Source organism: Trachinotus anak, unplaced genomic scaffold, assembly GCF_046630095.1.
Source record: "Trachinotus anak isolate AG129_WGS33_773 ecotype Australia unplaced genomic scaffold, CSIRO_AGI_Tana_v1 ptg000013l, whole genome shotgun sequence".
NCBI lineage: Eukaryota > Metazoa > Chordata > Actinopteri > Carangiformes > Carangidae > Trachinotus > Trachinotus anak.
Window position 1 is genome coordinate 29,621,995 of NW_027273864.1, and position 21,430 is coordinate 29,643,424.

At 43.8% G+C, this 21,430-nt stretch overlaps 2 protein-coding genes across 3 annotated transcripts; both read right to left on the minus strand.

The window, feature by feature from the left end:
* Positions 1-914: 914 nt before the first annotated feature.
* On the minus strand, positions 915-7,782 carry gpr37l1a (G protein-coupled receptor 37 like 1a). Its single transcript, XM_071494261.1, has 2 exons — positions 6,446-7,782; positions 915-3,417 (listed from the first exon to the last, which is right to left on the minus strand). Exons 1-2 carry the CDS (start codon positions 7,115-7,117, stop codon positions 2,389-2,391), a joined length of 1,701 nt encoding a protein of 566 aa, XP_071350362.1. The 5' UTR covers positions 7,118-7,782; the 3' UTR covers positions 915-2,388.
* A 133-nt stretch (positions 7,783-7,915) lies between these two features.
* Positions 7,916-21,395, minus strand: nol8 (nucleolar protein 8). Of its 2 annotated transcripts, none has more exons than XM_071494259.1 (18): positions 21,219-21,395; positions 20,275-20,422; positions 19,457-19,519; positions 18,940-19,018; positions 18,149-18,305; positions 17,539-17,837; positions 16,484-16,749; positions 14,701-16,082; positions 14,123-14,332; positions 13,815-13,940; positions 13,398-13,491; positions 12,486-12,624; positions 12,281-12,361; positions 11,152-11,462; positions 10,916-11,057; positions 10,461-10,522; positions 9,611-9,693; positions 7,916-8,738 (listed from the first exon to the last, which is right to left on the minus strand). In XM_071494259.1, the coding sequence occupies exons 2-18, from the start codon at positions 20,393-20,395 to the stop codon at positions 8,679-8,681; spliced, it is 3,675 nt and encodes a 1,224-aa protein (XP_071350360.1). In that variant the 5' UTR covers positions 20,396-20,422; positions 21,219-21,395; the 3' UTR covers positions 7,916-8,678. The 2 variants fall into 2 exon arrangements, with proteins under 2 accessions (XP_071350360.1, XP_071350361.1); XM_071494260.1 differs by lacking the exon at positions 21,219-21,395 and adding an exon at positions 20,707-21,190.
* Between the last annotated feature and the right edge of the window lie 35 nt (positions 21,396-21,430).

A 21,430-nucleotide genomic window follows, 5' to 3' on the forward strand; every position in this document is an offset into this window, starting at 1 on the left:
GCGCTGCTGTGTGAATTCATTACTTTTTTTACACTGATTTTTTTTAAAAACGTGTATTAAATTGGGGAAGTTATTACTTTTTTATGGAAGCCTAGAGGCCCCAAGCTAACGTAAAGATTACGGCTCAAGTTATTTCATATCTTTCTTATTGTCAACAAATCCCATGTGCACATCACAGCCAATCATGTGTGAGGACTTTCTCACTTCCCTCACCTGTCTGTGACACTCAGCCTCGAGCCCATTGGTTCAGACTGAAGACGTAAATCTTGTAAAACACCTCACAAAAATATATTTAAGTCTCTGTAACTCACTGAAACAGCAGCGCGATGTAGGTTTTAATTCAAACTGGAGTGTAAATACAGCCTTTGTGTTCAGTGGTGGATTAATCCACATCTGGTGCTCTGTGGGTTTTTCTGGCAACAAATGATGAAGCAACACGTCACAGTGCGGCTCATTAACGTGATTTTAAAAGTTTCTCATAGCACAACAGTGAAGCTCTGTGACCCAGAGGAATCTGAAATATCAGGCTTTGGATACACAGACAATACTTGTTAATATGATCAGTTCTGTCTTTGTTTTGGTTGTTGCACAGGATTTTGTTGACAATAGGAAAAATACAGAAAAACACCAGACTTGGCTTTTAAGGACTGATCCAAATTTAAGATTCTGCTGCTGAAAAAATGCAGTAGTTTTGTTAAAAAACAACTCGTAAAATGTATAAACTATACAAACAAATATAATTGATAAGAAGGTTGAATCTGCTGAACAGATTGTGAAAGGTGTAACTGCAGCTGTGAGTGGAATAAAAGTCTCTGTAAACAGCTCGATCATCCATCAACAGCTCGTGTTTAAGTGTAGATCGTGTATATAAGTGAGACATCGAGAGGGAATTAGTCACAGATAATGAAAAACAGTCTTTTTGAAGAAAATCTAAACTTTACTGAACCAAAAGTAATAAAACAAGTAAAAAAAGGTCACACTTCACACTGAATTGTTTCATGTAGGTTCAGAATTTCGATTGAAGTCTCACCACATTTTTAACCTGCTGTTTACACAGGACACATTTCAGCTCTGCTTGTGTTTCACACGGCCAGAGCTGCTCACATGACACATCCTCTGTAGTCACACATGAGCCATGTACGGGCAGCAACAGCAAAATCACAGAAAAAAATACAGTTCACAAACAGCAGTCTGTCAATCTGCTGAAGTCTCAGTGTGTCCTCATCTTCAGTTTGACTGTAAAAACATCCTAAAATCCGCCAAAACTCAAAAGATCCAGTGTTTCTCTCTTTTACAGTACTTAGAGCAGGTGACACTAATATCCTGGATGAGTACTAGACAATTATTAATAACTACAACTTGTAAAATGTAGCATAAAAAAACTGCAAAACTATTATGAGTCCTTCAATAACGAGATTAAATCCATCTAAACTTTTTTTATGAGAACAGACTTTATATTTTACAGTGATCTAACTCTAGTTTGTGCTCATAGTGTGGCTCTACATCATCAGATTAAAGGATCATTCCAGTTTGTTACAGCTTGAGTTTTATTTTTTGTCCATTATTTCGGTCAGTTTTAAAAACATCATACTCACTAACTTAATAACTGAGGAAACAAGCTATATTACCTCTATTTAATCAGGTAAACTGAATGAGATCAGGAGAAAGAGACCTGAGAGATAAAAACCTTGTAGTTTTATCAGTAATAAAACCACCTTCATCATCGAGTTAAGTGGTTTAGATAGAACACATGGCCAAAAGTATGTGAACACCAAAGCAAAGTGGACACATGAACATTATCTCTGTATACTGTATGTGTTACAGCCTCCACTCTTCTGGTTTCAGGTTCTCCACATGATTTTGGGTCCTGGCTGCAAGTATTTGTTCCCATTCAGCCTCAGCAGCATCAGTAAAGTCCACCACTGATGTTGGGAGATGAGATCTGGCTCAGATCAGTTCATCCCTAACGTATCAGCCGGGGCTGAGGTCAGGGCTCTGTGCAGGCCTGTCAAGTTCTTCTATAACAACCACTGGTGCCTGGGGCCACTGCTGTGTTGAGACAAGAGAGGGTCTTTCCCAAACTGTTGACAGAGACTTGTCACTGAGTCGTACTTTCATTTCATTGTTTGCTGGAGTATAGAGACGTCCCTTCACTAACTAAGGAGCTCAGACCAAGAGAAACAGACCCAGACAAGTGTGTCCACATACTTTTGGCCATATATTGTGATGTGAATAAACTTCTTTTGATGCCACCGTGTTCCCAGATCTCAGCTATTAACTCCCTGACTACAAAGTTATTACTGATGATGGAAATGAAGGACAAAACATAAAAATAAGTTGTAATGAACCTAAATGATCTTTTGAAGTTACAGTTGGCAGCTCGGGGCCTCAGCAGGGCGTCCCGACAGCTGCTGGAGAGTCTTTCACCCTGTCATAGGCTGCTGGTTCTGTCGCCAGCACGCTCTTCATCGTCTCCTCTTTGCTGGATGGAGACAGGGAGGATGGAGAGGGTGAGGAAAGGGTGGGCGAGGAAAGGGTGGAGGTGGCGGCGGCTGACACGGTGGAGGATGAGGAAGAGTTGCCGTCGGGGAGGCACTCCTCACAGCAGCAGCAGCAGCAGTCCATGAAGGCCTGGCCCAGGGAGCGACACAGGCACAGCAGCAACACCGGCGTGGCCGAGCATCGCACGAACAACAAGAACTGTCCGATCAAACCGAGCGCCGGCAGAGCCAGAGCCGGGAGCGCGGCGGACACCGGGTCAGAGATGTACGCCAGGGTGATGTTACAGATGCTCTCCGGCAGGTTGCACGTCATGTACAAGATGGTGAGCGCCATCACCGTGGAGCGCAGCCTGTGCTCCCTCACATGCGGCTTCTTCTTCGTCGAGGAGGAAGACGAGGAGGAGGAGGAGCACCTGCCGGTCGCCTTGCCTCCCTCGGGTTTCTGCCGCAGGCGCTGGGCTAACACCTGCCTCGTCACCAGGTCGCAGGCCAGAGTGAAGAGCAGCGGCAGGCAGAGGTAGCACCCAAAGAACCACCACATGCGGGCCTCGTGGTAGGTCAGCACCAGGGAGTAGATGCTCTCTGGCAGCTCCACAGACGGCTCCCGCACACAGATATCCACCTTTAACGTGTCTGTTCCGGCTCTGAATGCTGCCATCAGTGAGCCCCCCGCCCGGCTCTGCTGCAGCTCCACGGGGAGCGCCGGCAGGCTCACGGTTTCCTGGAGGAGCTGCCACAGAAGCAGCTCGGGGGTGGCCAGCACCATGGAGCCCAACCAGATGACCGACAGCTTGGACAGGATGGACTGGCAGGGCTCCACCTTGGGCGTCTGAAGGGGCCCGGGGCCCGTGGCTGCGTGGAAACGATCAATACTCAGAGCACAGAGACTGAAGGTGGCCACACCCAGAGACGTCACCTGACACAGAAATGACAGAAGGTTAACAACAAGGTCCTTTCATGCTCCTGCAGAAAATCAGATCAGAGAAGAGCCAGTCCAGAAGCAGCAAGCCTTATTGGACTCGGATATTCTTATTAGAGTTTGACTCCCGACTGGCCCGAATCTTTCCTGCATGTCTTTCCCCCTCTCTCTGCCCCTGCCCTGTCCAATAAAGGCATAAATGCCCCAAAAATATCTTTAAACAACAAAAAAGAAAAAGGAATATTTATAAACAGTGATAAATGAATAATTAACAGTCACTATAAGCATCAGCACCCTTTATAAAAAGTGTCTCATCTAAAAGTGGTGCCGCAGCTCTGGTGCTGTACTGGAATAAAAACTCAAATGACGACGAGCTCAGCTTTCTAACTGCACAATATAATTCAAACTACCTGATACAGGTTTTCATGACAGTTTCTCACCCTGCAGGTTGTCTGTACAGACTGTATTGATTGATGCTGCTGCTCTGATTCTGCTCGACTCAGACAAAACTAGACGTCGGGTCTGAACTGAGCACAGGAGGGTGATGTGCTGCTTGAAGTTTGAGGCTTTCCTCTGACTCGTAACAGCAAAGAGAGCCAGGCTGAAAGAAAAGGGCTTGAGGAATCTGAGGAAACACAAAGAGACCCGGGGGGAGCAGAGAGCAGGTATGTTGCAGCAGCTCTGCAGACTGGAGACAGTTTCCTGCCTCGAGCACATCAAAGTCTGTGGATTTGGCCAAAAACATGGACTATCGTTACAGAGACTTGTCCTCCCTCTGTGAGTGCTTAATGACCTCAAACAGTTAAGAGATAATTAACAATGAGCTCTAATTAGCATGAAAACAGTTTAACTAACAGAGCACAGGGGCGGCTGGCAGCCTGACCCGCTGTAAACACTGCTCAACACAAACTGCTGAGGAGCATTTCAGAAAATGTTCATTAATTAGCAAGAAATTAATTCATTAATTAGCATAACAATAGGTAAAGCAACAAGAGGGGGCCGGCAGCCTGACCTCGTTAAAGGCTGCTTCATACAAGCTGTTATTACCAGTCAGTAAAACTCCACTTTGTGATTTGAAGCTGCGAAGTGTCTGTGTCCATGTAGAGACGCTGAGGAAGCCAACAGTGATTTACCCTCAGAGCTAAAACACGAAGTGGCTGAGCTTTTAATCAACATTATGCTGTAGACTGCGGCAAAATCTGATAATCAATTAATCATTTAATCCATTTACAAAAGTAGTTTCCAGCAACTCGAATATGAAGATTTCCTGCTTTTCTCTGCTTCTTCATTTTAAACTGAATATTTAGTGGTTTTTGACTAAATAAACATCTGAAGACGTCTTGTTGGACTTGGAGCATTTTCACTATTTTCTGACATTTTACCAAATAAACAATTAATCAAATAATCAAGAACATCATCTGCAGATAAATCGAGAATGAAAATAACTTGTTTATAAAAGTTGTATATTGTTTTCATTTTAATATGACATGATTAGAGCTGGAACAATTTAATCCATTGGTTCAGCAACAAAAATGTCTTCTGCCTGAAATGCCAAATATTCTCCAGCTCCAGCTTCTGGATTGTGATAAATGCTTGTTTTCTTGTTTCATGTGATACTGAAATCAATTCTTTTGGGTTTTGGATAAAACAAGCAATTAGTAATAGGGCTCTGGACACTGAGACTGGTTTGGTACAGACCAAATCATTAATCGATCAATCGTTATATTATATAAACACTGGGTTTCAACACAAGTTAAAAATGTGAATATTTAAAATGAGCGCTATATAAACTCTCTCCAGCGCTTTAACACAGTTTATCTTTCACGTTTCCAAATTCAACAGCTGCTTCAGCGTCTCTGTGTTTCACTGTGAGGCTCTGGGAGCTGGGGAAGAAGAGCCACTTCATGAGGGGCCCCCCCGGCCCCCCCCCGGCCCCCACCGGCCCCTCCTGATGCTTCATAACAGACAAGTGAGGGGGCCAAACAGGGGCCAAACAGACCATAACAGCACGTTTGTTGAAATTAAGACAACTCTGAGTCTGAAACCGAGGAGCAACAGGACACAATCAGGCCATTCATCGCAGACGAGTCTCGTCATTAAACTGGAACACGTTCACAATCAGGCAGTAAAAACAGCCTGACAGAGAAGCCAGGCTGTTTCTTTAATGGGACTAAATGAAATTAATTATCATCACAATAAGTTGTTTGTTTTAACAGTTTAACTTGTTTAACATCGTTATGCTTCACTATGGCTGCTGGAGGCCTGAGTTTAGCTACAGATACACAACACGACAAACGTTTAGTTTGACTCAGGTTTGGTTTGAGGGAATCTGTGCTAAAATAAACAGTCAAAATCATTTCTGACAGAAAATCAATCCATCAATCAATCCATCAATCAATCATCATTTTTCAATCTAAAAAGTCAGCTTCACTCTCCTCTCTGAAGGGGGGATTTCTGATGTCAGTGTAAATCACTGTGTTTGGTGTTTAATGGGTCTGAAGACGTCACCGTGGACGTCAGGAAACTTTTCAGCCTCTTTGTGGTCGTTTTGTCTTTTATAGCAGATATAAATAAGAGTCTGTTACCGATCACTTGATCTGCGTCTCATGTTGAGCATCTGTAGTTGTTTCGTGTCCGTGTTGTTGGTTTGAGTCTCTTTGTGGTTGTTGTGAGTATTTTGTGGTTGTTGTGAGTATTTTGTGGTCGTTGTGAGTATTTTGTGGTTGTTGTGAGTATTTTGTGGTCGTTGTGAGTATTTTGTGGTCGTTGTGAGTATTTTGTGGTTGTTGTGAGTATTTTGTGGTCGTTGTGAGTATTTTGTTGTTGTTGTGAGTATTTTGTGGTATTTTGCAGTATTCTGAATCTTCTCTGAGGCTGTTCTGAGTATTTGAGTCTGTTTGTTGTAGTTTTTTGTCATTTCACATCTTTACAGTGGTTTTTCACCCTGAGCCTGACTCAGTGACCTTTGACCTCTGTGAGGTCAGGGGTCACCTGTCCATCAACCTGACCATCAACCTGACCTCACCTCCAGATAGGGCACGAGCCGGCAGGACAGGTCTCCTAGCAACCTCTTCAGGGTGAGCTCGTGGAAGACGACCACCGGAAGGCAGAAGAAGAGCACGAGGAAGTCCCAGAAGGCCAGGCCCGCGAGGACGCAGTTCCACGCGCTCTTCAGGTAGAAGTCGTGCCACACGATGCACATGAGCGCGAGGTTCCCCACGATGCCCGCGGCGAACAGCACGAGCGCGAGCAGCAGCACCGCGTACGCCACGCGGGAGCCCCCGGTGACCGGGAGCAGCCCCGCCCCCCGGGCCCCCCCCCGGCCAGCTGAGGAGTTCCCCCCCGGGGCGGAGGTGAGCCCGGCGGGCCGCGGGGTGGTGAAGTACCCGCTGGGGTCGTCGAGCCGCCGCGGAGGGAGCGGGTCTCTGCTCCGTGACCCCCCCCCTCTGGCTCCCCGGGCCACCCGCCGACTCTCCGAGGTCCTGTCCACAGGTGAGGTCCCCGCAGGGGAGGAGGACCCCACAGGTGCGGGGGTCCCCACAGGGGAGGGGGACTCCTCCGTCCCCACAGTCCGAGTATCAGCATCCTCAACCCGCCGCGTCTCCGGCCGCAGCTCCGGGTCTGAGCGGACGAGCCGGAGCTCCGCGGTCCGCGTCAAGAGAAGCAACAGAAACAAAACCGGTCCCATCATCATCATTGTTATTATTGTTGTTATTGTTATTGTTACCGCTGAGCTAAAGGAAGCTGGTCCGTGTTATCTGCCTCCTCCACAGACATGTGCTGCACAAAGGCTCCAGAAAGTCACCGCGTCCATGAACCGTCCGTCTGCGGCTGCGGCTCCTCGGTCCTGCTCCAAGTTTCCGCTGCGCTTATTATCCACCGGGCCCTGAATGCAACACCGAGCTTCCGGTTAGGAATTTCAAAATAAAGAAGAACTGAAGTCACGCCACAGCAGTTAATACAGTTAATATAGATGCTGTTTTTTTGTTTAACTACTTTTGATAATCTGTTTAACTTTCAGCATTTCACTGTGTGACAGATTAAACAAAATCATCTTTAATTTATAAATGTAGACAGTTCATGTGTGAACTCGACAGTTTCAGTCCAATAACCAATATTTAATATGATTCACTCCGGACTGATGCCGGACTTGCTAAGAATTTTCTGCCTTTCTCTGTTTACACAATAAATTTAATATTTTTGTATTTTGGATTACTGGTTGAATACTTTTCCTTCTTTTAGTTTTGTCCTGATATTTTAGAGATGTATTATCAATTGAGAAAATAATTGATAGTTAATTGATAGTGAAAATAATCATCAGCCTCAGCCCTAGTATAGACTAAGCACCATAACATCTCTCATCATAAAACATTACAACTCAGAAACAAAGAAAATAAACACCTCTCTAAAAAACCGAACATTAAGGTAGGATTTTTATATCTACACTGCATTAGTTTCACTTAGGTGGCCCTACAGTAATAAAGTGGACACTGAGTGCATTCCCACAAACTGAAAGCTTCTTTATATTAAAGTAAACAAAAATCTCATTTCACTTTATTTTACAGCACAAAGTGACACTGAAGCTTCAGAGTCCACAACCAGACGAGTCGTCATCAGGTCACAACAATCTGATGACATCCCTCCGTTCCCAGCCCAGAAACATGAGGTGATGTATGGAGGACCAAAACTGACCAATTAAAACAAAGAACCAACAAAATGGTCAAATACATAGAGAAATAAATAACGATGCATCAAGACCTGAAATCCTGAGGAAAAAGTTAAAGATACAATAATACAGAAATAAGTTATTACACCTTTCATATGTATTTTTGTTTTTATTTAATCTTATTATAAATGCACTTATTTCTCTGTTAATTTGACCCTTTTGTTTCTTTGTGTATTTCCTAACATGTCTGTGGCTGTGATTGGCTGCTGCTGCTGATTGTCCTTCAGTTCATCTGCAGCATTGTTTCCGTGGCAACTGATGAAAACCAGACACATCTGTTTCAGTAGGAAACTCTGGCCACAGAATATCTCTCAGGATTTAATAAAATCAAAAATAAATCCAATATTCTGATGATCTCAAACTTTCACTAAGTCTGTGTCTTCAGCTGCCACTTGACCTCCCTCCTGGTCACTGTCAAAATCAGTCTGAGGCTAGAAAAGCACGAAGAGGGAGAAACAATCTGTCAGCCCCGAACTGTACAATCCAGACCAGGCTGTGCAAACTGAAACACAGACTTCATGTCCCACAATCCTCAGCTCTTCAGGGAGGACTTCAGTTTCCTCCTGGCATCCTTGTGCTTCTTGCGGTACTCCTGTGAAAACAGACAGAGAGCAGAAATATCTGTACTGAGTCCTAGATACAGGTGATATTAGGTTTAGTCCAAAAATAAATGCAGCAACTATGTGAGAACCTGACGTGTGAGAACCTGACGTGTATTCTGATTGTGAATTTGTGAAAAAATCTGTAAATGTCTGCTCTGCAACTTGAGTATGAATGTGTTTAACTTCCAATGGCTAAAAAAAATGAATGTATCACTTCCTCCTTTCTCTCTCTCTCTGGTTGTGTGACTTATGCTACATCCCTGCTGAAGATCTGCAGATGTGTTTGGAGATTTTACTGAAGGTTGAGGTTTTCTCTGCCCTAAGGCCGAGGCTCACAGGCTCACACTGTGTAATACAGCCACTAACAATGCTTCAGTCATAGTGTATTTACTGATGCTACCACCAGATGGAGCCAAATGAAATACATTTTCAAATCATGAACACAGCAGCTTTCAAAGTTGCATTAAAAATTAAAAAAGTGTATGACTCATAAAATGCATTTCAGTGCTGTGTAAGAGTTTTATCTGGTTTAGTAACAGACAACACACCACATTAGTTTAAACATGGTCCCTTCACAAAGTCAGAAGCTGAGACAGTGGAGAGTCAGGGCAGGGAGGAGAGATATGGAGACTGTTTCTGGTAAAGACTGGAGGTAAACATGACACTGAATTACTGTATTTCCTCTAGAAAAAGATAAAGAACTACTTTTACTTTATCTGAATTAATGAACTTACTAACTACTCTTTGAATGTTTTAAAACATTTTTTTTACAATTGTTAAAAATATATTTTAATAATGTATGAAGCTTTTCATCTGGTTTAGTTCCTGACAAAGTAAACCTGGTGAGTAAACGGATGTGTACCTGTCTGAGCGCGCTCCTGCGTTCCTCCCACTGCTCCCTCTGCTCCTCCAGCTGAGAGGAACGAAAGAACAACCTGGGTCCCTCTGACGGGGGAGAGAGAGGGTTGAGATCAAACACAGAACTAACATTACCGCCTCACAGTTGCAGTTCACATGTGTGTTTGTCCAGATTCATACACATACATCTTCAACCCAGCAGCACAAAGCATCTGTTCAGTCACCACACTGACCTCAGGAGGCACCTGAGATCAGTGTCACCAGTTCAAAGTCTGAGCAAATGTGGAATATGGTCACAGTCTTTCCTGCTGTTCTTCAGTCATGGCTTCAAATAATTGACAGAAGTGTTGTTACAGAACATTATGATGTGACAGTGAAGTTGACCTTTGACCTTTTCGATATGAAATGTCATCACTCCCTCATTTTATCTTCTTAGACATTTGTGTGAAATTTTGTCACATTTAGCTCCTGAACTCTTGGGTTAGAGCCAAAAATGTGTTTTGTCCAGTCACAGTGACCTTGACCTTTGACCTTTGACCACCAAAATCTCATCAGCTCATCCTGGAGCCCAAATGAATGTTTATATTAAATTTGAAGACATTCTGTTCAGGTGTTGCTGAGATATCATGTTGATGGACATGTGACAGACAGACAACATGAACACATAAAGTCTCCAGAGGCAAAAAAGCCCAACAAACTTTACAGGAACAATAATGTCTCAGGAAATCCTCTTGATCTCTGAACCTTTGGTTATGACTTTTTCTTTTAGGTTTGTGAAACGTGTTTAACACCATGTGATCACGTCACAGAGGAACGGACAGAGTGCTGAGGTCACCGACGTGGCTCCACCCTACCTGTCAACCTGCTGTCGTCAGGGTAGAAGAAGAAGAGGTCGGTCTTTGAAGTGGTCTCCTCTCTGTGAACAGGAACACAAACATACAGAGTTCAGATGACACTGGTTTTGTACTGAAATGGGTTTAACTCTCTGCTCTGTAGCAGCGAAATCACAGGTCAACACAGTTTTGTATCTTTATGAAACAGACGAGTCGAGTGTTTCGCCCACTTTATCCAGTCACGAGTATATTTGGTTTGGACTGACTGTCAGATAAAACAAGGACTCTGAAGATGCTCTGGGAAATTGTAAGAAGCAATTTCTATTATTTTCTGACATTTAATAGACAAAACAATTAGAAAATTAGTTAATTGAGAAAATAATCAACAGACAAATCTACTACTACTACTCTAGTTGAAACACTTTGAGTTTAGATGCAGGCAAAACTATTTTAAATAAAATCTAGATTTTTCTCACTCTGTGGTTTTAGCAGTAGTGTTGCTTTGTTCCTCATCTTCCTCCTGCTCTTCCTCTTCCTCCTCCTCGTCTGAGCTGTCATGGAAACGTGAGTCTTGTTGCCATGACACCTTTGGAGCCTGGATGCTCTCCACCTTGTACTCTGTTGGCAGAGAGCAACAGTGAGATCACAAAACCTGGGAGAACCAACATTTCCTCTGCGACAGTTTGAGATAAATATTGGAGATGTAACCTACCTGTCTCTCCGCTTTCTGCTTCTGTGTCATCTCCGAAGAAGGAGAACTTAAACCCAGACGACTCCTCAGCCTCCGCGCTGGGGTGAGTCGAGACGACAGATGACAGCAGGGTCGGCTCTTCATCTTTCCCTCCCTCCTCCTCTTCCTCCTCCTCCTCTTGGTCCCAGTTCGTCTTTTCCTCTCTTCCAGCGACGTCATCCTTTGTCTGACCGAACACGGCCTTCAGGTCACCAGACACGTCGAAATAAATCTCTTTAGAAACCTCCGGAAGTTTCTGAGCCTCCTCCCTCTTCTTCCTTCTGGCCGACTTGCTGTGAAGATAACGGATCACATGACAAACATGACAGTCAGCGGATATGATGCAGTCAGAGTACGTTTTCATTAAATGAGTGCTTTAGAAGCCCTACAGGAATACATCAATATACTGCATCATCAGCCCTGTTAACATGTGGTGTGCCACAAGTTGTCACCTTTTGACACTTAATTTTATTATAGATTTAATTCTAAATTGATTAAATTGACTTTAATGACAGTTCTGCATGTAATTCACCAAAATGACAGAAAAAAGTTTTGTTTTTTTTAAGAAAATGCATCAAGATTCCAAAAATAAATTCTTGAATTATTAATTCAAAGACCACTGCACAGAGTAAGCACTGCACTCTAATACTATTGGATTCACAATATATCCTCTTTTTTTATAACATGCATTTCTTACTTGTCCCAACCTGGCAGCTACCTTACTCATGAACCAAATGTAGATTAATCCACCGCTGCAAGTAGTCCCCAAACAAATGCACTGTTTTCTCCTGTTTGAAAAACATTTGCTAAAACTGCAGCTGCAGCTGTTAAAGGAAATTACTGAGCCTTTCAAAAAAAGTCAACTATATATTTCAGTAGGAACCAATGGCTTGGAGCCAAGTGCCACAGACAGGGAAGGGAAATCAAAGTATTGAAAGATTCTTTTCTTAGGATTTGTTAACAATATCATAAACATAGTATATCGCCTAATCCTTTGATGTGGATTGGCCAAGTTTGGCCCATATCCTGGTTAATGACCCAGTAAAATAAATCAGTGCTGATACCCATCCACCAGATCTGATTGGTGCATTCGCAGTTTCTGTGTTCGTACCTCTCCTTGGTTTCATCTGTTTTGGTCTCAAATGCAGCATGTTCCTCTCTGCTGGGGTCGTAGTGCAGCGCTGAAACATCTCTGCAAACACACACATTTTAATCCATTCATTCATTCATTGTTTCCCACTGGATGTACCCTGTTGAAATACAAAGCTCCAGCTGTGAAGTTGCTGTGGTCCAGACTGTGTGTCTGCCTGGCTGACCTGAAGGTCTTGCCCTTGCTGGCAGTCTTGCTGCTGCTGATTTGTTGGCTGCTGCCGAGGACGCTCTGCAGGATGGACAGGTTCTTCTTCTTCTCCTCCTCCAGAGCCTCTTCCTCCTCTGTCACGCTCCTCTTCCTCTCTGAATCAAAATGCAGTCATTTTATCAGTGGAAAAAAAACCAAACAGTGCAGACCTCAGAGAGCATCTCACACCACTGTGCAAAAAACCCTCCAAAAACTAGATGAACAAGATGTACAATCCTGCTTTAAACTTCCCATTAAAATTGGTTAAAACTTGATTTCTTGATAATTACTACATTAAACTGAAAATCTTGCAGCAGTATTAAGACTTAAGGAGATACTTTAATAAAACATAACATCCCTTCAATAATAAATGTGTATTTTCAGACCAACTGGAGATATTTGGACAGAAACAGATTTTTCTGCCTCTACAGGATCAGACCTCATGTCATATCCCTTTAAAAACCTCTCTATCCTTCCTCTAGTGCCACATTCAGGACAAACTCAGAGACTCCAGAAACAATTTTCTCATCAAATACTATGAAGGAAAATAATAGCCGATTGTGAAAATGAAACAAACACAACTTTTGAAAACAAAAACTATGAAAAACTGTAAAGAACTGTCCTCAACGAATGAAAGCCAAGTGATAATGTTAAAGACAAACAACTGGACAAATAAGCTAATTACTGTTACAGTGCAAAGTCTTATTCATATACATCTGTGACCTGTTGCAATAATCACCAGCATCTCACATCTCAGCACATACTTGTCTGTCATGTTACCAGTTCTTGGCAGGAAAACAAAAAGGCAACAGATGACTGACCCACGTTGTTCTCCAATCATTAAGGAAACGACGTCTTTTCTTCCTCGCAGGTTTGACCACACCCTCACCTGACTCTTCGTCTTTGTCCCCGTCCTCCTCCAGGAAGCGAGAGTCCATCCGGAAACGCTCGTCTGTCCCGAAGCGAGACTGCAGTGCCATCAGCTGGACAACAAACAACCAACCAACCAACATCAGAGGCAGGCGTCCAATCAGAGTTATGAGATCTGAACACAGCGTTTGGATTTCCTTAAATCTGCTTCAGACGTAAACAGTTTGTGATCTTATGACTTTGGTGATTCTCTGACTTTTCTTTTGCCTGAAGCTTTTTCTTAAAGGTCGAGTTATTTCAGTTCAACATGACATCAGCCCAGTGTCTGTTCTGACGAGATGATGAGTCCAGACAATCGACAGCCGACATATAAAATATATAAAATACAAATATGAGACAATGGAGGAGGCAGCACCGTGTGAACCTGTTTTCTCACCTTCTGACCTGCTCGACCTTCAAACTGAGGCCTGATGTCAAACCTGCCGCCATCCTCCTCTTCATCACCACCCTCCTCATCCTCACTGCCGCCAAACAGCTGGGGGCCCGACGGCTTCAGACACACCTGAACACAAATAAATATACACACACAGTCAAACCACAGCTCATTCATCTATAAGAGAAACTATGAAATATTCTATTTATGACTAAAGATTTATTTGATGTGAATAATGATAAATAGATTCAATCCACAGGTAGATTCCAGGTGAACTAAAAACCCTCTGACCAGGTTCACTCTTCACTCACCTTCTTCTCTTTCCTCGTGCTGTTCTCATTGGCTGATGCCTCATCACCTGTGGACTCGTCCTCTGATTGGCTGTCCTGGAACAGGGTCTTCTTTGATGTTGTGACCTCTGAGGCTGTCTGCTGCTCATCTTCATCATCGTCCTCCTCCTCCTCCTCCTCGTCATCAGAGCCGAAGACGATGTGTTTCCCAGCTCCAGGTGTTGGGGCGTCCTGATGGAGATGTTGTGTGTTAATGTTGCCTCATGTCTGAAGATGTGTTAACAAACTTGTTTCCTCTGCCTTACAAACAGAGCTCTGATTGGCCAGAGCCCAGAGGTTTATCCTGCATCATTTCAGTTTAAATTTACTCTGTTAAATTAAATTCATCTGTTTTAGGAATTGGCTCAGTTTCTGACCTTCACCCCTGAGTTCAAATCTGAAACCTTCAAGCAGGAGAAACGATCGACACACACACACACACACACACACACACACACACACACACACACACACACACACACACACACACACACACACACACACACAGACACAGACACAGACACACACACACACACAGACACACACTCTCTCACTCTCACCAGGTTGGCTAAAGCTCCCTGGATCAGCTTCTTGTGTTCTTCAGCCTCTTTCAGTCTCTGCTGGATGGCAGCTAGTCTCCTCACGTTGGCCTTCCGCTGCAGCTCCTCTTCCTCCTCAGCTGCTAACATCACCCTGGAAGGAGCCTTCTCCTCTTCCTCCTGCTCCTCCTCCCCCTCCTCGCTGGAGGAGGACTCACTGTGAGGAGTTGGGAGCGGCGCCGTTTTCCCAACATCTTCTGCAGAGATAATCTCTTGCTCGTCCTCATCGTCCTCGTCTTCGTCAGAGGAGGAGCTGGAGGATGAAGGTGAAACCTTTGCAGCAGCTTTATCTGCCAGACTGGCCTTCATCCTGTCATCCTCTTCCTCCACCTCCTCATGATCACTGCTAGAGGAGGAACTAGTCTCAGCTTCCTCAGTGTTTACAGGAGCTTTATTTGGAACCATCATCACCTCCCTCTTTTCTTCCTCCTCCTCCTCCTCACTGCTCTCTGACATTGTCTCCTCTGTCTCTGTGTGTGTCTTTTTGCTCAGAGTCTTGTTGGTTTTGCTGTCAGCTGTTCTGTGGTCTTCAGAATCCAGCTTCTGTTTTTTGACCACACTTCCCTCCTCCTCCTCCTTCTGGAAGTCGTTTGTTTCCGTGCCCTCGGTCAGTGTTCTCGTCCCCTGGAAGGCAGGCAGCGGTGTTGACGTGACGCCTTTTCTCTTCTTCTTTTCCTCATCGCTGTTGTCGTCCTCCATGATGGAGGCCAGGATGTCCTCCGGCATGGTGCCTTTCTTGGGAGCAGGTCGTCCTGCGGGGCTGGATACATGGTTAGCTTCCTGTTCGGGGCTGGCGCTGAGGATGCTGGGAGTTGCGGTCTCAGAGGTCGGCTGGGATTCTTCAGCTAGCCTCTGCAGATCAGCCAGGGAGATCTCCAGACAGGTGACGTTAGAAAACATGGCTTCGTAATCAGAATCTGAGCAGGAATCAGCTGATTCTATCTCCTCGTCATCTTCATCGTCATCATCCTCATCACTATCTGACTCTGATGAAGGGGGTTTTACAACAGGGGGGACCGCCGTCTTCTTACTCTGGTTCCTAGAGCTGCTGGCTTGTTTCTGAGAAGGACCTGAATCTCCTCTCTGCTCTGCTGGTTTCCTGGAGGTGAGATGTTCTTCATCATCTGCTGAGTCATCCTCCTCTTCCTCTTCTACCCCAACTTTACTTTTCTTCTTCGTCTTTCTCTTCCTGTCTGTGTTGTTTCCTGAGAGGTGCTCTGCAGGGGGCAGAGTCTGCTTCTCCTGTGATGAAGGAGGAGGAGGAGGAGGAGGTTTCCTGGAGGCGAAGAGTTCATCTGTGTCAGCTGAGTCGTAGTCATCCTCGTCTTCATCCTCTGGTCCACCTGGAATCACAGAGAAAACTTGTCCTCACACAGTTTGTCACATTTTAGAGCATATTTCAGAGTTTGTGCCTGATCACTGGAAGCATCCAGAACTTTGTGAACTGATTCATAGGCTGACGACTTGGTTCTTAATTAATCACGATAACGTTCCTTTTAAAAGTTGGTTATTTCATTCATATTATCTTATTTTCAGTCTTATACACATCTTTCCTTTTGGTCATGATCACAAACAAACAGCCTGATTCAGCAGCCAGCTGTGGCTTATCACAGATACACTGGTGTTGCTGTGGCTGAGCAGAAATCCCACAGATGTGTGTGGGGTCATTTGGAAACTGTGTCACCGCTGAAAACACGGCACACAGCTCCTCTTCATGGGAAACACTGATGAGACAGATTCTGACCTTTCTGCTGGGACCGTCCCGGCTTCACCAAGTAGTCCAGCCCGACCACTTCCAGATTATCCTCCTCCACTTCCTGCCACAGTGCACCATGGGAGGTGTCCTGAGCCGCCGACAGCCTGCGGATTTCCTCGTCTGAATCAACATCACTGTCAGCCAGAGGTGCCCTCTTCCTCTGAGCCGGTCTGTGGTCGGTCGCTTGTTCAAATCCGTTGGTGAACTGTTGAGCCTCAGTGTGACTGACAGAGTGAACGGTCACACGCTGGAACCTGAGAGGAAACGGCGAGGAGGACACAGGCTGATGGGTAACATGTAGAGCTCAGAACTGGGATCAAGTCACTCTCATCTCAAGTCCTCACTTCATTTAAAGCCATTTTAAACAATACAAAACAGAATATGAAGGGAATTTGAGGATGATAAATCAAAAACCAAAGAAAAGTTTTGATCCAGTGAAATTCATTAGTTCCTGCATCAAAGGTCAGAAACATGACTGAAAACTTGTGTATCAAACCAGAATAAACTGAGAATCCCAGAAATAAGTTGGACCCGTTGGAAATCTGAAACCAGCAGCAGGTTTTGAGAATCCACAAGATCAGTCAGAACTTATGAGAATAAAAAAAAACATTAGTGATATTTGGGAATTGCAGGAATCAACAGGGTAGAGGTTTCACGGGTTCTTAGGTTTCTGAGGAACCAAGACTTGATCCAGGCCGCAGGTCGAACCAGGTCCAGATTATAAAGAGCCTAATCAGTTCAGGTAGGGTGTTGTTGCATGAGAGAGACTGGTCTCAGGTCTGTTTGTATGAATGAGTCTTTGAAGCATAAACAAACTATTTTAAAAATCTAAGAGAGCAGTAAAAACCTTCGGCAACATTAGAGTAGAAACTTCTGAGGATCCCAGGAACCAGCAGAGGTCTAATTCTAGATACCACTGGGAACACTGGGAATCTCACTGGGAAAAAAAATGAAATCCCACAAACCCTGAGGGACTTCTCAGACCAGCAGGAGGTTTTTGGAATCACAGAAACAAACCTTTTGTAATTTGAGGGAACCGTTACCTGCTTCTGCCTACAGCATTATGGGAGTTGACCACATCTGTCCGACTCCTCTTGGGTCTTGGTGGCTCATACGGTGGGAACTCGCCCCGCCTCTTTTTGCTGATGTCATCATCCCCTCCCTGTACCTCCCAGGTGAGCTGGGTGACAGGCGTGTGCTGGTCTGTGGCGTTTCGGTCCAGCCTGCGGATGTTGTGGCTGTACTTGGACGGGTCGTACTTCAGGGTTCGAGCTTTGTTTCCTTTCTGACACCGGAGCTGCAGGACGGGGAGGACGCGTCCGAATTTACTGACCACCCAGTCCTGAAACCAGAGCACCCAGACCACGGTCAGCACCTCCCCCCACACAGGATGCTGTGCATCACATACAGAGGATTAAACAACAAACACTGGAATGAATAGTGTTGAATGATGTTAACGGCCCCTTTCTTTTGAATTATTCTGATGGAACAACGTTTGCAGAACATTTCCTGGTGAAAAAGGAAACCTAAAACATTTGTAGTGTTTTTATTGAAATGTATGTTAATGCACCAGATATATATATCTCAAAATATAACAGTGAACAATGAACAGGACAGGACAGGACAGGACAGGACAGGACAGCAGTAGATGACCTTGTGTCCTGGTATTTCGGTCCCCGGCACTGCAGCCTTCATGGTGAAGTTGTCCACGCCGGCTTTGCTCAGGGAGTCCAGCAGCTTCTGTCTCTTGTCCTCAGCTGCAGGAGGCTGGAGGCGCTGCTCCACCACCGCCTGCCGCTCCTGAGCCAGTCTGAGACACAAACACCACAGACTCACTACACGTTCGGATCAGGAGGAATCACAGATCACAGATCAGCAGCGTGCGGTTCAGGAGGGGGCTTCAGTGTTAAGAGGGTGGGACAATTTGAAAAGGTGTCATCCCACAGAGCTACACTTCCATTTTCAAAACAACAGTTACAGTATTTTCACCTGCATCATTTTGTAAGACAGATTTAAGCTACAAACAGAGTTTGGTTGCTGCTGATCTGAACCTAAATATCTGTAGCTCTCAAATCAAACCATGTGTAGGATCCTCCTTAATAAGCAAAACAGAAGATAGAAATTAACTGGCAACTTTTTTGATAATCTACTAATTGTTTGAAGCATATGTTTCAACCGTTCTGTTTCAGCTTCTCCAATGTTTTTTTTAATTACTTTTTTAAACTGAACATCTTTGAGCCTTTAACTGTTGGTTGAACACATCGAAACATTTGAAGATGTCACCTGAGGAACTGTGACAGACATTTTTTAACTTTGACAAAAACTCTGACCCTTTACAGACACAATCATTTATTAATGATTCAAGAAAATCATCTGCTGATTATTACAAATTAAAAATGATTGTTAGTTGTAGCCCTAATTAAAATAAATTGACGGGGCTTTACCTGTGTAGAAAACTCTCCTTGGCTGTTTCTATCTGCAGAGTTCCTCCTTTCCATTTGGATTTGTTCAGCACCGTCAGACCTGAGGAGGAGAGACTCTGATGATACCACACAAGCTCTGACGTCAGTGAGGCGTCAGGGCGCAGACACAAGGTACAGCTGAGAGTGAGGGAGCTGGTCTGAGGTTACAAACCCCTAATTCCCAACTGCACAACATCTCCATCTTAAAAATACATTTTGTCTATTTCAAAACCGTAAATCATAATAAAAAAATAATTAAACAGATTTTTGAGAATATTTCAGCCATTTCCAACACAAATCATTATTGTTGATTTATTTCCAACAACCACAATTGTGCAGTGATTTGCTTGATTGTGTCTTGTTTCAAGATACTGACACTCAGGAGGAATAAGTGAAGCGAGGTGTGAGGTGTGTTGTCTCCCCACCCCGACAGCACTTTCTCCTGGTTTAAGTAAAAAAAGACTTGAGGGCTCACAGAGCAGCAGTTCAGTTCACTCACATTTCTTCAGGTCAGCATCTGAAATGTCGATGTTAATGTAGCCGAAGGTTTTGTAAGGAACACCTGCAGGAGAACAGCAGCAGTCAGAACACACGCTGGTCAGAGAGGAGACTAGAAACAACACAATATGATTTACAACAACTGTTGTAAACTGTCTGTTCACTAAGGGATGAGAATGGTGATTTTGATTATCCCACTAATTATATTTGCACATAGCAACAACAACAACACTGAGCATTTTCTAAATGATATATCAGTTTTCAGACTTTCCTCCAGGCAGCCATTGGCTGCAGCTCATTTCTGTGAAAATCCACCTGAAACTCGCTGCAGCAATTTTATTTTTGATCAAAGTTAAAATGTCTTTGTTTGAGTGATGTTACTCTGAGCAGTGTGTTGGTGTGTTGGCTGCTGAAAAACTTCCTGCTGACATATGGAGTCTGGAGTGTAGTAATACAAAAATTATGGCCTTTTATGGTGTTTATTTATACTTAATCAACCAACTGATGAATTAAAATTGTTATATACAAAATCATAAAATTTGCATTAGCAATTTGCATTTGCAAATTACTTAAAACTATAATGTGACTTTAATTTCTTCCTTTCATAAAATCGCTCTTCAGCAGGTGATTCTAAAATATCAGATCTCAGGGTGTCCTTGAATGCAACAGTGGGATTTTATATTGACTGTGATGGAATATGTAGAGATACATATATGATATATGTATCTCTAGTGAGTTTCAGATACAGCACTGACCTAAACAGGAGTTAATGAAATATAAAATGAAACACTGTTATTTTTATCATCATGGCTGGCTCACCCTCCTCGTCCCTCCTGGTACGAAGCTCCACATCCTGTACATCTCCAAACTTTCCAAATCGATCCTTCAGGTCCTTCTGGGTGACCGAGTGGCTCAACCCACCGACGTACAGCCGCCGCATCTCTCCGTGTCCTCGACAGCAGTGTCACTGCACAGACAGCAAACACTAGTGTCAGTGATCTATGCCCATCCACCCATTTATCCATCCATCCACCCGTGGATGGGAGCTGGCTTTGATGAACCATAAAGTTTCACTGTGAGTTCTTGCACCTTGACTCTGCCATTTCACTTTCTGAGAAGTTTGCAGCTTCTGTCTGTTTCATAACAGTGAAACCTAAACTAGCGGCTTGACAGAACAAGTTTAAAGACTTAATTTTTTCTTCAGATGGTAAAGAAACATTATCTTCTATATTACTTCAATAAGTAGCCTACCTGAAAAACTGTGCTGCTTTAAGGGCAAAGGATGGACACACTAAATGTTGATTTGATCTTTTGTTTTTTTTGTTTACTGCACTTTGAAGTTAATCGATAAATTTTAAATTATATAAAATAATGGCATTATTTTTGAAAGAATCTCAACTTTAGTCACATTTTAGTAGTTCTGTAGGCCAATTTGCAATTATTTTGTCCACCATATGTACACCAATAAAAGCAAACTAAATATAGCAAATGCTTCTCAGTATAATGCAATACAGTTCAAGTGCAGCCTCCATAATGGCTATCAAGTTGAGTGAACACCTCTCTGAGGCAGTTTCAACTAAGACTACACATGAGAACTTTCATGAGGTGAGAATTTACTGCAGACTGCATATTCACACAATCACTGCCACCCTCCCTGCGCTGTCAGCTCTCTGATTAAATCAACATATCACTGAGATGACAGAACGATCACGATCGAACAAACGGTTTGATTCACAGCGACAGAAAAACCAACAAATGTTTACCTCACATGTGTGTAGCCGGTGTTACCGTTAACTCCATCCGGAGCTGCATTCCGGTCGACTTTTCTTTCCGTACTTGCTTCCGCAGAACCGGAAGGTTCCGCTGTGGTTTGATTATCAGATTAAAGAAACATCTGTTATAAAAAACACAAACAAAGCCAGAAGTTGGTGCTGCCACATTCAACACTGAAATGTTCACCTGTGACGGTTAATCA

Coding starts and splice junctions, on each gene's coding strand:
- gpr37l1a (XM_071494261.1), bottom strand. CDS start 7,117: ATGATGATGATGGGACCGGTTTTGTTTCTGTTGCTTCTCTTGACGCGG. Junction 3,418..6,445: donor GGCTCGTGCCCTATCTGGAG/GTGAGGTCAGGT, acceptor TTTCTGTGTCAG/GTGACGTCTCTGGGTGTGGC.
- nol8 (XM_071494259.1), bottom strand. CDS start 20,395: ATGCGGCGGCTGTACGTCGGTGGGTTGAGCCACTCGGTCACCCAGAAG. Junction 11,058..11,151: donor AGCAGAAAGCGGAGAGACAG/GTAGGTTACATC, acceptor CTCTGCCAACAG/AGTACAAGGTGGAGAGCATC. Junction 8,739..9,610: donor GCAGGAGCGCGCTCAGACAG/GTACACATCCGT, acceptor CTGTTTTCACAG/GAGTACCGCAAGAAGCACAA.